At 46.2% G+C, this 17,559-nt stretch overlaps 1 protein-coding gene across 14 annotated transcripts in view; it reads right to left on the bottom strand.

Annotated features, from left to right (window-relative positions):
• Positions 1-1,101: 1,101 nt before the first annotated feature.
• Positions 1,102-17,559, bottom strand: part of KCNAB2 (potassium voltage-gated channel subfamily A regulatory beta subunit 2) — a 109,226-nt gene continuing 92,768 nt past the window's right edge. For all 14 annotated transcript variants that reach the window (XM_038377076.2, XM_038377083.2, XM_038377082.2 and 11 more), the window contains 6 exons: positions 12,411-12,496; positions 11,128-11,248; positions 7,940-8,034; positions 6,937-7,057; positions 6,287-6,375; positions 1,102-5,398 (listed from right to left, as the gene is read on the bottom strand). In XM_038377076.2, coding sequence (XP_038233004.1) covers positions 5,309-5,398; positions 6,287-6,375; positions 6,937-7,057; positions 7,940-8,034; positions 11,128-11,248; positions 12,411-12,496 — 602 coding nt within the window. In that variant the 3' untranslated portion in view covers positions 1,102-5,308. The remainder of the gene's footprint in view (positions 5,399-6,286; positions 6,376-6,936; positions 7,058-7,939; positions 8,035-11,127; positions 11,249-12,410; positions 12,497-17,559) is intronic.

Here is a 17,559-nt window from a genome sequence, read left to right as displayed (position 1 = left end):
GTGATTTATGCAACAATTCTGAGCAAGTGGTAAAAGCTCCAGTGAAATACAGACTAAGGCAGTGAAGATTTGGGGAATAGGGAAAACCAGAAGCATTTAAAGCTACTTCGCCTTCATGATTCTTGGGTTGTTTTTTTTGTGATACTAAATGAACCGTGCTGACCTTTTGTAGGAGCATTTCTGGCAGCTGTAGCAAACACAAATCACATTTACTTTGTACTCTGTGTGTATTTGTTTTTGTTTTCTGTGTTTTAATAAATCCTTTAAAAAAGGAGTCAACAAAAATGTTTCCCAATTATTTTTATTGTTACAGCCACCGCCTCGGCAGCAGAGTGGAAATTGAAGGGCCGTAGGCAGCTTGGGGTGTGTGTGTGTCTTCAGCCCCGTGAGTCACTTGAAAACGCAGTAGGTAGGTCTGACACAATCAGTACAGTAAGAGCAGGACACTGTTCTACCCACCCTTTCATCGCTCTGTCAGTACGGCATGTGGTGTTTCCGTCTCCAGGAGACGGCAAGTGGCCGCTGAGGGGGTACATGCATGCACAGGCTCTAGCTTTCCCTCCCCTTCATGAGGGCATGAAAAAGGCAGGGCTGAGATCTGCTGAAATTCCCTTCCTCCAAACGCTCAGCACACGGGGTTTCTGAAACGCACATTAACAGAAATACAGGCCCCATGCTCAGCTCCTTCAGCCTGAAACCTAGGTGATCAATTGTCGCAGAGCTGAATTATTCCCACGGCCTGGAAAGCCACTGGGCGCAGAGGGGAGTGGGAGTTGAGCTTGAGCAAGGCCTGCAGCCGCTGAGCCACACCATGCTGGCAGCAGGGGTTTCTGCAGCCTCAGTGCTGAGAGCGGTGATGCTCTTCCCCTCTGGGGACATCACATCTTGCTTGAAACAGGCAGCCACAGGAAGCAATGGGGAACCTGCAGTGCTGGGCTTGGAGCACGGGGGAAGCCACATGATTGGCCCCAGTAATGCCATGGCAGGGACCCAACGGGCGCCATTATGTGATGGTGCAGGAACCCCCCGTTGGGATTAATGCAGCCCAGGCTCTCAATGTCTTTGCTCGAAAGCGGCCAAGGAAACCCTCCTACAGACAGATCAGGCTGGCCTTTTATTTTGTCATTCCATAAATACAATAGCTGAATATCAGTTGCAATCATCATTCAGCAGCACAATGCAGTCGGCTGGCTTTGTCTATCATTTATGCAGTTACAGCTAGCGTAATAATCACAACCCTAGATATGTCTCTCTCGCTTTCTCTCTCAAAAAAGAAAGCGCTTTATTTACATACAAGGATTGAATGCAAGACAGGACAATAACCGGCATTGGTAATTCACAGCTACTGGCTGCAGTGGAATTTTCAATGGTAAAGAGCAGGGCTCGCTGAATGGCGGGGAGAACACAGTAATACACACAACAGCCAAAACTCACCTGCGTTACCTGCCTTGTACCCAGAACAAAGTACACAGGAAACCAAGCAAATCTCCGGGGTAGGATATGGAGGCTCAGACCGGAAAAGGCAACTGGAAGTTGTGGAAAACCCCTTGAACAGCTCTGGGAGGGGACACTCAAGGGCCATAGGAGCAAGCGTTGGTGTCTGGGGTGGTTCCTCCCCCTTTTTATCATAATGTTCACCGGAACAGGTGCAGCACCACACAGCGCTCCCTGGGGACACTGCAGTGCTGGGGCTGGGGCTAACATTAGACAAGCCTGACAAGTAACAGCTGTTAAAGTGCAATCGTAGGCAAGGCTGTCACCATTCTTCACTCACCCTGCCCATTCCTTACGCTGGGAGACCTAAACCTGCCCCCTGGGGAGCAACACCCTGAGCTTTCCTGGGGCATTTCTGTTTGGGGTTTACCACCACCACCAAGGTAAATGAATCGCTGACTAGCCTACTCACAGAGCCACAGAGCAGCTGATATCCAAGCAACAGGCCCTTTCTCAGTGCCCACAAGCCAGGTGTTTATTCCCCTGCTCACAGAGTATATGGCAGAGCACCGCGAGTATTGGGACAGGCTCTTGTCCATCCTGACTGCCTGCAGGACACAGCCCGCCCCAATACACATGCAGCGCTGCAAGAAGCTAACACCTCATGCAACTGACCAACCACATTTTTACACCAGCTTAAAAATAGTACAACTTTTAATCTAGACTCAAACTCTAATATTAAAGGAAATTTAAATTCAGTAGCAACAAGCGTCAGGCCTGAAACACTGAGCAGCCCCGTACAAAGTCCTCAGAGCAGCATTCTGTGTGAGAACCATTAAGGCAGCTGGCCATAATCACGCTTTGATTACAACAGGGCAGGGTCTATGGCTGGGGCTGGATGGTGATGGGGGGCAGGAACAGCAGTGGCTCAGCAAGACAGCATTGAGCACGTTGGTTGTATGGTGAGGTTACAGTGGGGTTCAGACTCCTGCTGCAGACCAGCAGAGTCACGCACAGGTGTAATTTATATTCTAATTTGCAAAGTCAATCAGGAACAAACAGCACTGGTGCAAATCACAATTTGTCTTTCTGCACTTGGGATTGAGCCCAGGCTGGGACCTCTGGGCTGGGACCTGAGACAGGCCGAGCCCACACCACTGGCTGTAAAGAGACCAGTCCAGGGGGTGTGCAGAAATGCCTTTTAAAAAGGAGCAAGACAAAAATGTTCCAAGCAAATCAGCTTTCCACAAGATAGCTGGCTCTCCTCCCATTGCAGTAACCTACGGTGGTGGGAGGTCACAGCTGAGGGATGTTTTAAAATGCCCTGCCAATAGATGTGTGTTATTTTTTGTAGGTTAGGGCAATGCTCTGATCCTGTTGTGCTAGAGAGGTTTGTGTGACCCATGTACACACACTGAATCTCTGTACAAATGCCAAAACAGTGCCAATTAATGCAAGAAATGCAATTGCATTTTCAGAGCAAGTTCCCAGCTCCCTGAGTGTTGCTGGGGGAGTGCTCTGTGCTTGGACCAGCTGCCCCTTGAAAGAGAAAAAGGGGAATAGAAGCACTAATATTTGTCAAACCTAAATAAATGCAGTCAGAGTCCTTGAAAACATTAACCCCTGCCGGGGAACAATGATTCCTCACCACCAGTGCTTTATCACTGTTCATTAGCATTATTCTGCTTGCTCTGTAGACAATCCAATAGATAGGTTTGTACTTACCTTAGGGTGCAGAATCATTCCAGCACATGGCAGACTACAGCTAAAAGATTCTGTTCCAAATTTCCAAGAACTAGCCCCTTGTTATCTATGCAGTGGTTATGAGAAAAATACTACCAACATTATACCAAAAATTGAAGTATGTGATTACTACAGTAATGCAAAACTTTTACATCTCAGACCAACTAGCGTGAAGTGGCTTATCCTATAGCATCTGATTTGCAGGACCATCCCAAAGGGATCCATATAGCCAACAGTGAAATGCAGCCACCTCTGGGGTGGAAAGTGGTATCCGTTTAACAGCACCAGCAACGTTACCTACGAGTTTAGGACAGGAAATGAATATGTATTTGTTGACTGTTATATCAAGTTGACTCAGTGGTTCCACAACATTGTAACAATCAGTCTAAAGATGAGATTAATCTTTAGTGGAAATGGGGAACCTAGCAGTCTACCGAAGTAATTCATCTGGCAAGCGAGACCAAGTTATCTGCTTCTCAAATTAATATCTCCCTGTGATAGCAGTGCACATATGTCATCAGTGAAACAAGTACCTACAAATGCAGTCTGAAATATTAGGGGAAAGTTGGTACCATATTAGGTGGCAGCCCACACAAGTCAGGGATCTGAAACAAGTATAATGATTTTGTAACATACAAAAAATATTTTGTTTGTTTGCAAAGGCAAAAGATTCTCAAAAATATGCACTACAGCTGTTCAATCCAGTGTGCAGTGTCCACATTACTGAGCAGCACCCAGCCACAGCCGCAAGTCTGGTGGCTTGAACTCCTTAGTCAGACATCCTCTTCGATTAAATTGCTCATTACCATCATTTACTGTGTGCAGCTGGTAACGATGCTCCATGATTGTCCACTGAACACATGTAAACTAAATCCCTGTCTGCCCTGCTCCTTTTAAAGCAATGGCTGGCTCAAGCAGTTTGAGAGATTGCTTATGAAATATCACAGATTCTGGGTGTTAAGGAAATCAAGCATCTAAAATTAAAGCTGGATGTTTTCTGGACAGAGATTAATTGAAGGTCTCTGCTCTCTTTCATACTAAGCAGTTACACTGTTTAAAATGTTTAGTAAAACATTATACATGTAAAACTTCACATTAGTTGTAAATGAGAACCTAGACCTGAGTGAATGATAGAGGAAGTAATGAAACCAGCAAGATGCTCGTGTTAAAATAGCACTGCCTGCTGGAGAGAAAAGCAGCAGCATGGTGAGGGATTCTTACTGAAATGCCTTCAATGCCAACACATCATTTCTGTTCAAAGTCACAAACTGCGCCCTGCACTCAGACCTCTGCAAAGCTCCAGGGAAGCCCACTGAGGCCAAGAGGTGCTTGGGCTGAGGACGTAGCCTGTTCACAGGGAAAGAAAGCCCCCTGATTGGAACCCAGTTGGCTCAGGCCTTGTGCGAATAGCAACACCACCTCAGAAGATCAATATGAGGCACCAGAAAAATAAAAAAAGCATTGCGACAAACACTCCCGGCCCCAGTGAGGGCCTTGGGGAGGCTACCGAATCGCAGAGCATGAACTCTTACAGCTGCTTGCCAACAACTTGGCTGATTCACTTTGTATTTTTTGAAGTATTCAATCTTCTCCAACAGAAATATATACAGAACAAACTAAAGAACAAAACCAGCTGGGAGATGCAAGCAGAACTTTCGAAACAGCTGTTTCTAACATGCTTAGATGTTAGACATCTAACAGACAGTCCTCCACCTCACATTAGCCAGATCATTGTAAAGCCAGCATTGCTTTTGGAACAGAGATTATAATTCTTAGTTAAATGGTGTATGTGTCAGATCTGAATATTCAAGCGCATCGTATAGGAGCTGGAATTAATGAAAAGCAGTGATATTCTGTATGTGTTTGTGAAAAAAGTAGTTTGTTCTTTTAAAAAAGGAAGCACAGACGCCTGAAATCTTCCCAATCTGTGACTCTTCTTGCATTCAAAATAAATGTTACATAATAAGCATATGTCATCTTGCAGCAACATTTTAAACAATTTCTCTATAACATCTTGCCATGTTGTATTCTTTTGATGCTAATCACACTCTTCACTTGGCTTCAGTAAAGCTTAAGCAAGCAAACAGAAGGCTAGGAGTTAAGAGTGAGTCCAGGGGGACAGTAGGCACAGTTAGGATCTGTAGTCCTTTTTGCTGTATGGTTTATTGCCCAAAATACTATCAATCTCGTGTATAATGGAAGAGGACAATTTTGGAAGAACCTGTACACAACAAACATACAAAGAAAATCAGAATGTAAGTCAACGAGGAAGTTGTTTCAAGGGACCTAACAACCTGCAAAACTTGAGCTGCCAACATTCCCCTGCTGGCTTTGGGATAAGTGGTCACTGGTGGAGTTTAAGGAGGTATTAATGACAGCACATAGTATCGAGATGCACAAGATGCTCACTAATAAACTGTATTGACCAGCAGGCAATACTAAAACTACATCCTCGTTTGTGACAGGGATCAGCAGGAGCTGATTGATCTAGTGATGGTCATGAGCTTCCCTGCAATCACAAATTATAGCATGGAAAAAAAATTCTATAACATGCGTGACCGCTTTGGAAAATAAAGGTAAACAGGAAAGCAGTCAGCCAAAACCAACGGCTGAAATACATGATTAAAGAAATAAAGCACATGTATGTGAATTCAAGGCATTATTGGTTCCTTCAGTATCATGTACAATTTACTAAATAGAAGGGTTGATGGGTTAAACAACAGAGTTTTCAGAATAACTTGGTTCACTGAAAGAATCTGTTATGGGAAAACACGTGATTTGTTAAAGGTCCGATCCAAAGCTCAACTGACAGCTCTCACGAAGGTTGATCCAAGGACTTATGAGCCATGACACCAAGTCAAAGTCTTAAAGCCCCCCTCTCACTAAATTAGTCCCATGTAGTAGCCCTCGTTAATACCTGCAAAACAAGTGCAGCTGCAAGGCACATCCTACCTTGCCCTGATCTATTACAACAGTTGCAATATAGTTAATTTCTTTTTAACGATATAAACTCTATAAGGAGTTAGAGCAACTCAAACTCTGAGCAAGCCAAAGATTGTGCCTACATTTTTAAGTAAGGGAAATTTGCCAGGCTGTATATGGAACTGACCTGTATCGCTCCGATATTCTCCATTAACTGGTCTGCATTGGAAGCGCCTAGCAAAACTGAGCTGACTCCTTCGTTCCTCAGACACCAGGCTGGAGTGACAGAAAGGGTTAGGGGAGCTACGTACAGGGGGTTCACTGCGGAGCACACACATCATTCTTTACATTAATAAAAAATGCAGTGCGGAGCTGCAGAAGCAGCTCTTCATTCTCCGGTCACAACTGGCCAAAGTGTCCAGCGAGTGGAAGAACTCGCTGCACGGTGCTGTGCACGTACAACCCACAGCATGTTTATATGGCCAGGAGAGGCGGGCTTGGTGGGGGAGATGTGCCCAGGCAGGGAGGGCCCCTCGGTTAGGCTTTCTCTGGCCATGGAGGCTGGTATTTCCCGCTCTGAAGTGACTGAGCCACAGACTCCACCTGACTCGGGGCAATGGTGGTTAGTGAATAGAGGAAATGAAATTCCAGTCTCCTCGGAGCAGCTTTTCATGCGAGCAGGCACAAGAGAAGCTAGTAGCTGGGTCGAATGGTCTGGAATTCGGTATCAATGCCAGGGAACGAGGCTATTCTCATCCAGTGCCCCTCCGCTGCACTCTAGTGACAAAGGGCGGGGGCGGGCGATCGCTCTTGCTCTGTGTCTCGCAGTCTGCTTACCGATAGCAAGCTGTGGCAAGGTGCATCCCAGGCGCTCTGCAATGGCTTGCAGCTCCTTCAGCTTTGCTTGCTGTCTCCTTCCCTCTTCACTCAGGATCTTGTCTTTTAGCCATTGGTATCCCTTTGAAAAGAGGCACATTGAGGGAGAGGGGAAAGAGTCTTTAGCATCTGCCTCCTCCCCAGTCTGCTTCTCGAGAGGGGGCGTCACTGGCTGGGGACACAGACAGGCTGACGCCAGCACTTGCTTGGGACCCAGGTTAGCTCCTGAAAGCAATGGAAAGGTGCTTCTGGGAGTCAAAGGGAACTGGCGACGTGCTCACTGTAGGTCCAGAGGCCAGTGCAGGGGGTTCTTCCACTTGAACTTAGTGTCACAGACGCAGAGGGAACAATCCAATGGAAATGGGGTTCATTGTGTGTGTGTTCTATCACTTGGGCATACGGTCAAGGGACTTCCCATAAATCTTTGGAGCTATAATGCAAAGATATCAAGGATTCTGTATGGCCCCCAAACCCGCACAAGGAACATGAAGTGAAGCGGCTTTCTAGCCAGAGATCTCGGTAATGGGGTGACCCTCACACAGGAATGCTTAGCACAAGGACCAGAACGCGTGAGGTGTCTCAGTTGTGACACTGCAGTAAAATTAAACACACCTTTGCAGCAGGCGGCTAATTAAAGGTAGATCCCCTCCGACACCATATTACTTAATGCAGGTGCAGAATTCATTGAAATAAGGGGGGAATGTTGTGTTTTGCCTACAGTGCCTGTCCTTCCAAGAGGGGTAGTGCAGTTCCCCAGAATCAACCCCCTCAGCTCCCCTCATAGGACCCTGAAACCAAACTGGCCTCAAGCAAGGAGACCAAGTACTGGGAGGCAACAGAAACCCCCCATACTGGCTGCAAGATAAAACCTCAGATGCAAGGGGTAATAAAGAGACACCGTTCCATCTGGCATCCCTCACGCTTTAGCACCAACCCACAAATCATGCTGCAGTCTCTTCCTCACCTTCAAAGATGCTCTAGAGTAAGGGGGGATTCCACCATCATATTTTCCAGAAACAATTCCACAGGCCAGTGGGGACCAAGTCATGGCACCAACCCCTGAGAAGAGAGAGAACATTTACTGAGGGCACTGCAGGTTCCTGCTGACAGCCGGGGGTGGGGGTGGAGGAGGGATCAATTGCACACATGGCTATCTGCCAGTGTTGTTCCTATTTTTAGCATCTCTTGGTAAGTACTGTTCAAGAACTAGACATTTTCCTTCATGCCGTGTTGGTCTGGAGGCAGCTGCCAGCTGTACGAGCCCTGTTCCAAAATCCTGCCCCTAAAAGTGAGCAAGCTCAGAACACAGGGAAGAAAAACAGGGGTGCGGCTATCAGTGCTGTTGGGAGGGTGTGATTTGGGAGCAGGACGCAGCATGGGAGGGAAAAGGAGGGGCCCCTGCTCGAGATGAAATACTTGGACAAGTGGGAGATATTCTTTTTTAAAATGAGGTTGGGGAAATGTTTTAGAATCTAACCCTAGGCAGGATTTCTGGGCTAATGGCACAAGTAGTTATTTAAAGGCACAGAAGAAGAGCTGTTGACTATTTGTGCACTATTGTACATGGCGAATACCTGCGAGAGCATTTGTGTGTGTGCTCGGCCCTGCCAGGTGTCGAACACGTGGGCCCCAAGCCAGCAGAACGCTCCAGCTTGCGATTAACTTTAAATCTGGAGCCATTTTCCAAAAAAATCTACTAAACTGGTCGTTAGCGTCACTGCTCAGGCAATTGATGTTTATTTGTTAAGTGCTTTTTTTTTTTTTTTTTTTTTTTTAAAGATTTTTATCAATCATATCCATTCCTTTCAAATGCGGTGGGGAGTTGTGGGGGACATCAGACAGCAGCCGTGAGAGTCCAAAAACTGAGTGACAGATTTCTGAACACACAAACTGCCGACAGCGCATGCCAAACTGTGCCAAGGGCCGGTCCCTCAACCAAACTAACAGGTTCTCAAGCAGCACTTTCCCCAGCTGAACATTTTGATGGTTATTGATGGAAATATTTTTCCACAGTTTGTGTGTGTGATGAAATCAACATTTACTGACAAAAATCGAATTCTTCCCTGCCTATAAATATTATATGTCACGAAAGCCCTTCCCTGCTAAGACCACAGAAACGTTTCCATAGATACAGTAACTACGGTCTCCTTTCTTTGGTTTATTTAGTGAAGCAGTTTGAACAGGAGAGACATTTGTCTGTACCCAGGAAGCCCATCTTTGTGTAAAGGGCTCGACACGCCAGACCTTGTCCTACTTTACAAATGGGCTGTAGGCCAGGAATACACAGCCCAGGCTTGGCCAGGCAGCTTGGAAGCCTCCAAGTACAGCAAAGAGTGAAACTCTAGAGAAGAGTTGTCAAGTCTGTAAGTGACCCAGCTTTGGCTTCTAAGAGGAAGATGCCTCCTCTATCCTGTGCTCTCTGGCTTTTTTATACCCTTCAGAGGTAACGCGCGTGTGTGTGAGTGTGTCTCTCTCTCTCTTGGTCTCTCATGTGCACACACAAAGGTTTGTCCGGATACATCCAGAGTTTGGGCACCAGGCCTCAGCACTTAGAATTTCTCTCCTAATTCCAGGCTGCTTTTTCTGATTATGATATAAACACAATCTTTAAAAGGATTTCAGCCAGAGCAAAGACACCGAGCGACTTGGCATGGCCCAAATAATGCCAGGTTAGGGGTGCAGCAGCCTCTCCAGGGCACTCAGAAGTTAAACAATTACCAAAGCCAGCGGCTCCAGCTTGGCATGAATATGAAATGTGCACCATGATCACACACTGGGTAATGCATTCGATGAAGTGAGCTGTAGCTCACAAAAGCTTATGCTCTAATAAATTTATTAGTCTCTAAGGTGCCACAAGTACTCCTTTTCTTTTTGCGAATACAGACTAACACGGCTGCTACTCTGAAACACACACTGGGTTAGCAGCGTGGAGGAGACGCCAGCTAAAGGGCCATGACACCAACTCAGCAGCAGCTCGGCCTGGCCAGAGCTCTGATATTCAGATGGGGCTAGATCATGCAGTGTGATCCCCCTTTCCTGTAGCAGAGGCTGGAACAAGCATGGCTTTGGGGTGACAAACAGGTTTGACACGGTTGCTGAGATTTATTTTCCCTAAAACTGTGCCTATTAGCACATTTATTCAGTTTTTTAAAAACTATTTTTGTACATTTTAAACCGCAAACCCCCAGGTGCCCCATGAATACAGATACGGGGCCTCGTGCCGATGTGACACGTTGTACGTGCCGAAGGGACACGGTCAGCTCTGGGGACTCAGAAGAATGCTGGGTTTTTTTAGTTTGCCATAAAGATGCAGTTTTGGGGCAACCAAAAGCATTTGCGAAGTTGGGGTGAATTCAGCAAATTGTTCTGATGTTTTTCCAGAATTTTTGTCCTCCCTTTTTATCTGGTTGAAACTGATTGTTCAACCCCAATGAAATCTTTTCAGTTTTTCATTTCAACAAGAAAAGAAATTATTAAAAAACAAATGCTTTTTTCTAAACGAAATGTTGAAATGGTTTATGTTGGAAACGTTGAAACAATCAGGGTTTAGCTTTGAATTTTTTTTTGGATGTTTTTGGTTCGGCCACCACACTAAAAAAAAAAAAAAAAAAATCAACTATTTGTTCATCTCTAATTTTCCCCTCTCTGCAGACCCTAGGAGGAAGCAAACACGAACCAGAGAAGGACCTACTCCCCTTCTCAAACACACAGGCGTCTCTGCAGATTAGTAAGTGTGGTGGAAAACATGAAGGCTGAGTGAAAGAAGAGCCTTTATGTAGCACAATCACCAGGGATGCACATGCCCAACCCTTGTGAAGTTCAGACCCAGGCCTGGATTGGAGCCGTGTGGCTTGGGCCCCTCTCTAGATTGCAGTTTTTATACTTGGCCCATGTGTGCAATGCCCCCAGACCAACCCCAACCCTCCTCAGTGGAAACCAGGGGTCTGTTGCCCGATTAGTTTTCCATTGGGAAAGGCAATTCTTTCTAGAAACAAAAGCCAGGGGCTGGCCATTCTGGGCAGCTGAGCTGAATATCGACAGACCCTTTATGACAGGACTGAGCCTCTCAACTCCTGCTCCCTTCCCTGAGGGTGCCCAGCTATGCCCCCAGCCGGCCTCAGAGAACATGCAAGGCATGGGGGGGATCTGTACCTATCTTGTGAAAGAGCTCAGGGAGTTGCACCTCCACCTTCTCCCTCTGGAACATGTGGTACTCGGCTTGCTCACAAATCGGCGGGATTAGGTTAAACTGCCGTGCCACTGAGTACGCTTCCTGCAAGCACAAAGATAAATGCAAATCAGCATCATTCCCTCTAGGGCAGGGCTGCCCCACCCCATGCTCTCCTCCCGGAGCAGGGAGAGTCCTCCAGGTTGTCCCCATGGCACTGGGGCTGGGACATCCGGAGACCCTGCCTGGCGGGTGAAAGGGAGTAATCCAGGGACATGGAGAGAGTGGCTATTGCCAAAACAGAACTAATTTGTTCCTGCGGCTGATGGGGACCCAGGGCCTTGCTGAACAAGCAGAGACTGCAGAGCCCAGTCCTATGGGAGATTTGCCCATTGGCAGGCCCCAATGGGACTTTATCTTTGACTTCAAAGGGCACGAGCCAGGCTCTGGGGTCTCTGACTGCAAATGTGGTGCCCACACTCAGCCCGAGAGGTCTGTATGTGTGGAGCATTCTGGCGCTCTGCGGCTGGCTGTGCACTGACACATGCTTTAATGCCAGGGTAGCCTCTGCACTACCTGTCAGCATTCAGCTGGAAGGGGCTCGAAAAGGCCCAGATTTGCCCCCAGGGCTCCTGAGATGCTGCCTTGGAGACAGTTGCAGACATGGGGGCTGACACAAAGCTAGAAATCATGTTAATTTGCCCAAAAGTTGGAGCAGATTGAGCCAGCAGAGCACACAGAGCGGGGAAGGGCCAGAGGGGGAAATCTCTCACTGAAGCGTCTCAGACCAGCGAGGAGAGAGAATGAGAGGGGGAGAGGAAACCGGGTGAGCTGGGGGCTCCAGTGCCAGCAATGACAGGGATTCCCCGCTCAGGTGTCCGTCTCGCTGACCGTTACTGCACTGCCCGAGTTTACCTCCTTTCCCAGCCAGGGAACCCTTTCCCCTGCAGCACGAGCCTGACACACTCTGATGAGTCGTCCTATCAGATCTAAAAATAATTGCAACTAAAATACGTCTGCAAGCAGTCGGCTCCTGACAGCTCCTGTCTAATTAAATCACCATCAACGGAGCACTTCTCCCCAAAACACTGCAGAGAGGCACTTTGCTCTGGCGACGGCAGTCTGCTTGGCCTCTGCTTAGCATCAGCAGCGCGCAGATCATTTATTTATGGCGTGTCTTCCGGCCCTTGCATTTCAGCAATGGGAACGCACGGGCATGCATGCGCCCACACACAGGCGTGTACACACTCACACACACACACAGTACCATGATCTCCATGGAGCTCCAGCGCGATGTTCCCCAGTACATGGCCATTCCCTGGTTGATAACATGGGTCATTGCTCTCACCGTCTCTGTTAAAAAGGAAGGGAAGGCAAGGAGGGAGACATGTCAGCCTGGCACGCAGAGCTGGAGCCATTCAGTAAAAAGACTGTGACATCAAAAGGAAAGGGGAGGCTTTGACTGCAAAAGACATCTTGCAAGCAGTGTACTTCCAGACTTCAAACTTGGAGACAGGAGTTTTACAAGGAAATTAAAAAACAAAAACGAACGAACAAAAGCCAAAAAGCCAACCCACAACAGAGACTGCTCATGAAATCATTTCCCCATATTAATTACTTGTCCAAATCTGTAAAGAATAATCAAATGCAAAAATAAACAAACAAACCAACAACCGCCAGGGACTGGGTTGGAAAGTGACCTTTTTATGGCCGCTTGTGCTGAAATGAGGGTGAGAAGAAACAGAGGGATGTAAATTACGATGCCATAAGAATTGAGTTTTGTTTAGTTAGTTGCTTTTTGGAGGAATAATAGGATTAGCCTAGAAGAAAATAACCATTTGCAATGGACCAGTGAAACGTAATGAGGTCACAATCAAACAGGTGAAATGCAGTACAGAGTGGTGGAAAACAATGTCCAACTTCATGGATGTTCATGCTCTCCTGTGAGATGGGGATGGACAGGAGCCACGGGATATATCACACCCATGTGTGGGGGGGAAAAAACAACATCTTCAAGGTTCTACAAAAAACAGACCCGAAGACTCGGTTTTCCATCTAAACAGGTAAACCAGATCAAATCCACCAGGATGGAACAGGTGTCACAGGAGGGGAGACATTAAAAAAAACCACAACAAAAAAAAGTAGAAACGTTTCTGGGAGACCAATTTCTTTGGGGAGCAGGGCTTGACTCTGTGTGTGTGTGGGGGGGGATAATTTGGGAGAGGGATAGGGAAACAGCACAATATTTGTGCAGTTCTTAGCACCTTCCAATTTTGTTTCTGGGAATCATTGCTCTGCTGCACTGAGATTTATGAACCCAACTCCGAGGTCCATTCAAAACTCCCTGTGCAGGGACAGACGAGCTCAAAAACTCTACCCCTGAGCATCTGGAATCAGAAGACTTCAGAGACTGAGGAATATAGGAGGAGTGGGACTGCTGGATGTTAAGGATGGTTAAAAAACCCTCATCTCCAGCTTTGCCCTGATAGTTTAGCTGCTGTGAACTTCAGAGATTATTACTAATAAGAAAAATTCATCATTAGAAAAGATCCATTAGCTATGAAAAACAGAGGGCAAATTCTGTCTGTATAAAGACTTACGCAAAGCAAATATTGCAGCTGATTGTAGGAACCCATTAAGTTAGTTTGGCCTCATGGTTAATATTGCATCTAAAAACTGCTAACGTTCAGATTTTTCTTTTTTGAAGGTTGTCACTATGATGTTTGACAAATACAGGGATGGCCCACCAAAGGTGCTAAACATATGTAGTGGATCCAGCAGGGGATATCTACAAAAGGCATCTCTAAGAATACATTGCTTGCAAGGTTGGTTGCAAATGTTGCGGTATAAAGGAAAGATTGCAAACAAGTGTTTCTAAAAACAATCCATTGAAAAAATAAACCCGATATAATATATAAATCAATGTGATTATACACGCGCACACACACTCACTCAGACAAAAGACAAGTGTATATGTATCCCTGTCTTCTGTCTGTTTCAAGGTGGGAAGCAGACAATGGTATGTTTTTGTCTAAGTGCGATGCTAAACATGCTGGAACATAAAGAGAGACTGAGAACGCAAAACCTGAGGCTCCTCAATTGACATTAGCCCAAATGTTTTAAACAGCTACTGATTTTGGGTGCTTTGAGGCAGTTAGGGCCGATTTTCAGAGGCACAGAGTGCCTACAGCTGCAGGGGCCGCTCAGGCCGGGCTGCCCATATTCAGCTCCTGTGATCATCACCACTGGTATCTCCAGCTGCGACAACCAAAAACTCAACCCTCAGTTTCTGAACGGGTGTGAAGATGCTTTGTCTTTTATTAGACTTGGAGTCGCACTGTTCAGTACAGGTTCAACTGCACCGTTGCTGACACTGGCCCTCAGCATCTGGTAGTGTTAAAAAAGGCTTGAGAAAGCAGCAGCGAGTTAGAACATGCAGTTCCCATGGCCTGGTCTCCATGACGCCCACGGGCTGCCGCCTGCAAATTGCAAACTTCTCCTTGGACCACAAGACACAATCCTTCCAAAGACGCTAATTACGTTTGCAAAGTCACAGTCACAAAGGGGGCAGAGCTCCATTAGGTGGTGGCTTCATTAAGCTATGTAGTAGCTGCTGCCCGAGAGTGCTCCGCAGCGAGCTCTCTGTTCATTGCAACACCCAACTAGCCCTTATCACAGAGTCAGCCCTGTGCTGGTTTAAATGTTTCTCTCGTTTCCTCACAGCTGCTTTAGGAGGTATCGCCGAACAGGTTTAAAATACTGAAATCAGAGAGAACGTTTTTCAGTCTCCAAAAACCTCATTTCTGGGCTGAGACCCAAGGTGGAAGGCTTCAGCTCTGAGGAAGGGATTGTTAGGAAATTCTGAGCATACAGAAGCAGGAGGATGAGGAAAGTCCAAATGTCAAGAGCTCTATAGCTTGGACTTTCATGAAGGGAGATTCAGATTAGCAACCAGAAGCAAACAATTCCTGGAAAGGCCATGTAAACTCCTTGATCTGTTGGGAGTGTGCTAGGCATCGGGTCAGCCTTCTAGCTGTCTGGGGCAAACCCTGCTCATGCCAGCCAGTCCACATAGCTGGAGTCTCCATTGGGCAAGGGCAGAGGAATCTTCCCATGCCAAAGACACAGGGGATGAAATCTTGACCTTACTGAAGTCAAGGGGAGTTTTGCCATTAACTTTGATGGGGCCAGGATTACACCCAGTCTCTGCAGCTGCCACCTGCCACGAGTATTTAAAGAAAAACACTTTACACTCCCCCCTCCAAGATGCAGAGTAACAAATGCAAACAACCCCAGTCTTCTTTTACCCTTGTTCTCCCTTCTCCACAACCTTCCTCTTGGTCTCTTGTCTGAATGTAGGCAAACAGAAGACGAGGTCTCTGCCTCATGGAGCTTACCATTGAAGCCGCTATCCACATTCATGGTACTGCATTAGCAAAAACCACCATCCCCCTAATTTTCTTTCTCTTAGCTTAATTAAACCCAGGAAAGAGGTGCCAGAGAGTTTGAGACTCAATTGGCTAGTTAACATGGGAATTTACAGCTTAACTTTAAGGTGTCAGTCAAACCGCTACTGCCCCGTTCTGTTGCTGCCTTTTCTTTTCTTTTTTAGAAACACTGTCGGGAGTCCCTGTTCAGGCTCTCCACCAAGTCTGAACCATGCAGGCCGAGTTTGAAGCCAAGGTATAAACTCATGCCAAGGAGAGAAGCAAAAAGAAAAAGTCACACGAGGCTTCACATGTCCATCACATGCACTGACAGAGTGTGACAGTTTAGCTAAGCACTGGGCTTGTGCAAACGAAAGTTTTCCATAGAAATAAAATCTGGCAGGTTTCTAGGTACATCTTGCACAAGATCACAAGCCATTGCAAGGAGGAAGAATAGCCCGTCATAAGCAGAAAGAGCAGTGACTGTCAGAGCTGGGCAAAATGGGCATTTCTTACGTCACAGGAATAGGCTCAGCAGGTTGCATACAGCTGGGGTCACATTTGATCATTAGCTGTATTCCACTTGCCCCTTTAATTTAAAAAATCCCATGGGAAAGTGAGTCTCCAGTCTCTGCCAAAGTTCCGGACACTAATGCTTGAATAACCATATTAAAAATGTACCGCAAGTAAATGGCAATAGATGTTCAGTTCAATAATGAACAGGAATAAGAAGACAGAATGCTTTGTACCTATTGTACATATTCATAGCTGGGACTGTAAAATGTTAGACTGACATGGATATATAGCCAGCCATCTATTAGCCTTTTGGTCCCAACCTAGTGCTGGTAAAGGGATGCCCCTTCAGTGGTAGCAACCCCCTGTGGGAATTTGACTCTGAACAGGGCTGAAAACTCTGTCCCCTTATTTTAATTTAGTCTTTGGTCAAAGTTTGCCACTGCAGGGAGCGCAGTTACACAGAATTTTGCCCAACCCTAGTACATACTCATTAAAAAAAAAATCCAACCACATTCCTTATGCAAGACCAGGCGCATTAAATGGGGTGAAAAAATCAGCATAACATGTTATTTCAGTAACTGACTAGACTGACTTTGGTAGCCAATTTGTTCAACTTACCAGACAACTGTATTTTCTGATGCTAATGTAAACTTATCAGCACTCAACCCACACCATGGGCTTTAAAGTGGAGAGGCTTGTGGCCTTAAAACTTCTGGGTGAGGACCACCACAACCTGCTTGTTGTCCCTTTGACTACTGATTTGTTCACCCTGATCCCTGAACTGCTCTCCTCCAAGATCACAAGCATGTTAGGAACAGGTACCATGTTATTTTAATGAACCAACGAATCAGGCTTTAATGCAGAATTTCAAACTGAGGGGACCTCCTGTCATACAGACAAGCATAGCAGAAAATGGCACGTCATGCACTGAACAAAGGAAAGGAACAAAAGAATGAAGTGACATGAATCGAGGGAAGAGAACGAGAAGAACTAATCACTATTTTGCTTTTTACTTGCAAGATGTTCTCAAAGGCAAGTGGGGTTTTTTGTTTGTTTTCCTTTGTGCATTTTATGGAAAAGTTTGCCATGGGGGAAAGGAAGTCATGTAAATAAAAATACAGAGTCTGTCCCATAAAATGCTGTTTGGACACAGAAGTCAATATTCGGATTGGGGGTACGATGTACCTTCTATGATGAATGTTCTTGACTTGGAAGAACTAAATGGGTCCCCTGGTGATAAAAGAAAAATTTAAAGAGACCAGAGTTTACAACTGCTGGCATATTACAATGAACGGCATGACAAAAGGGTCTGGGTCTGGAGGAAGAATAACCCCCATCAAAGCACCATTAAAACAGCCTGTTCCAGAAGCAGAGTGCATCCTGAGAAGGCCCCTTTACATGGGGATGGAGGGGGATTGAGGTTGAAAAAGATTTTTGGTTGGTTTGTTTACATATGCTGAACGTATTAACACA

Source organism: Dermochelys coriacea, chromosome 18 (genome assembly GCF_009764565.3).
Source record: "Dermochelys coriacea isolate rDerCor1 chromosome 18, rDerCor1.pri.v4, whole genome shotgun sequence".
NCBI lineage: Eukaryota > Metazoa > Chordata > Testudines > Dermochelyidae > Dermochelys > Dermochelys coriacea.
The sequence above is the reverse complement of the archived record's forward strand: the minus strand, read 5'-3'. Positions and strand labels throughout refer to the sequence as shown.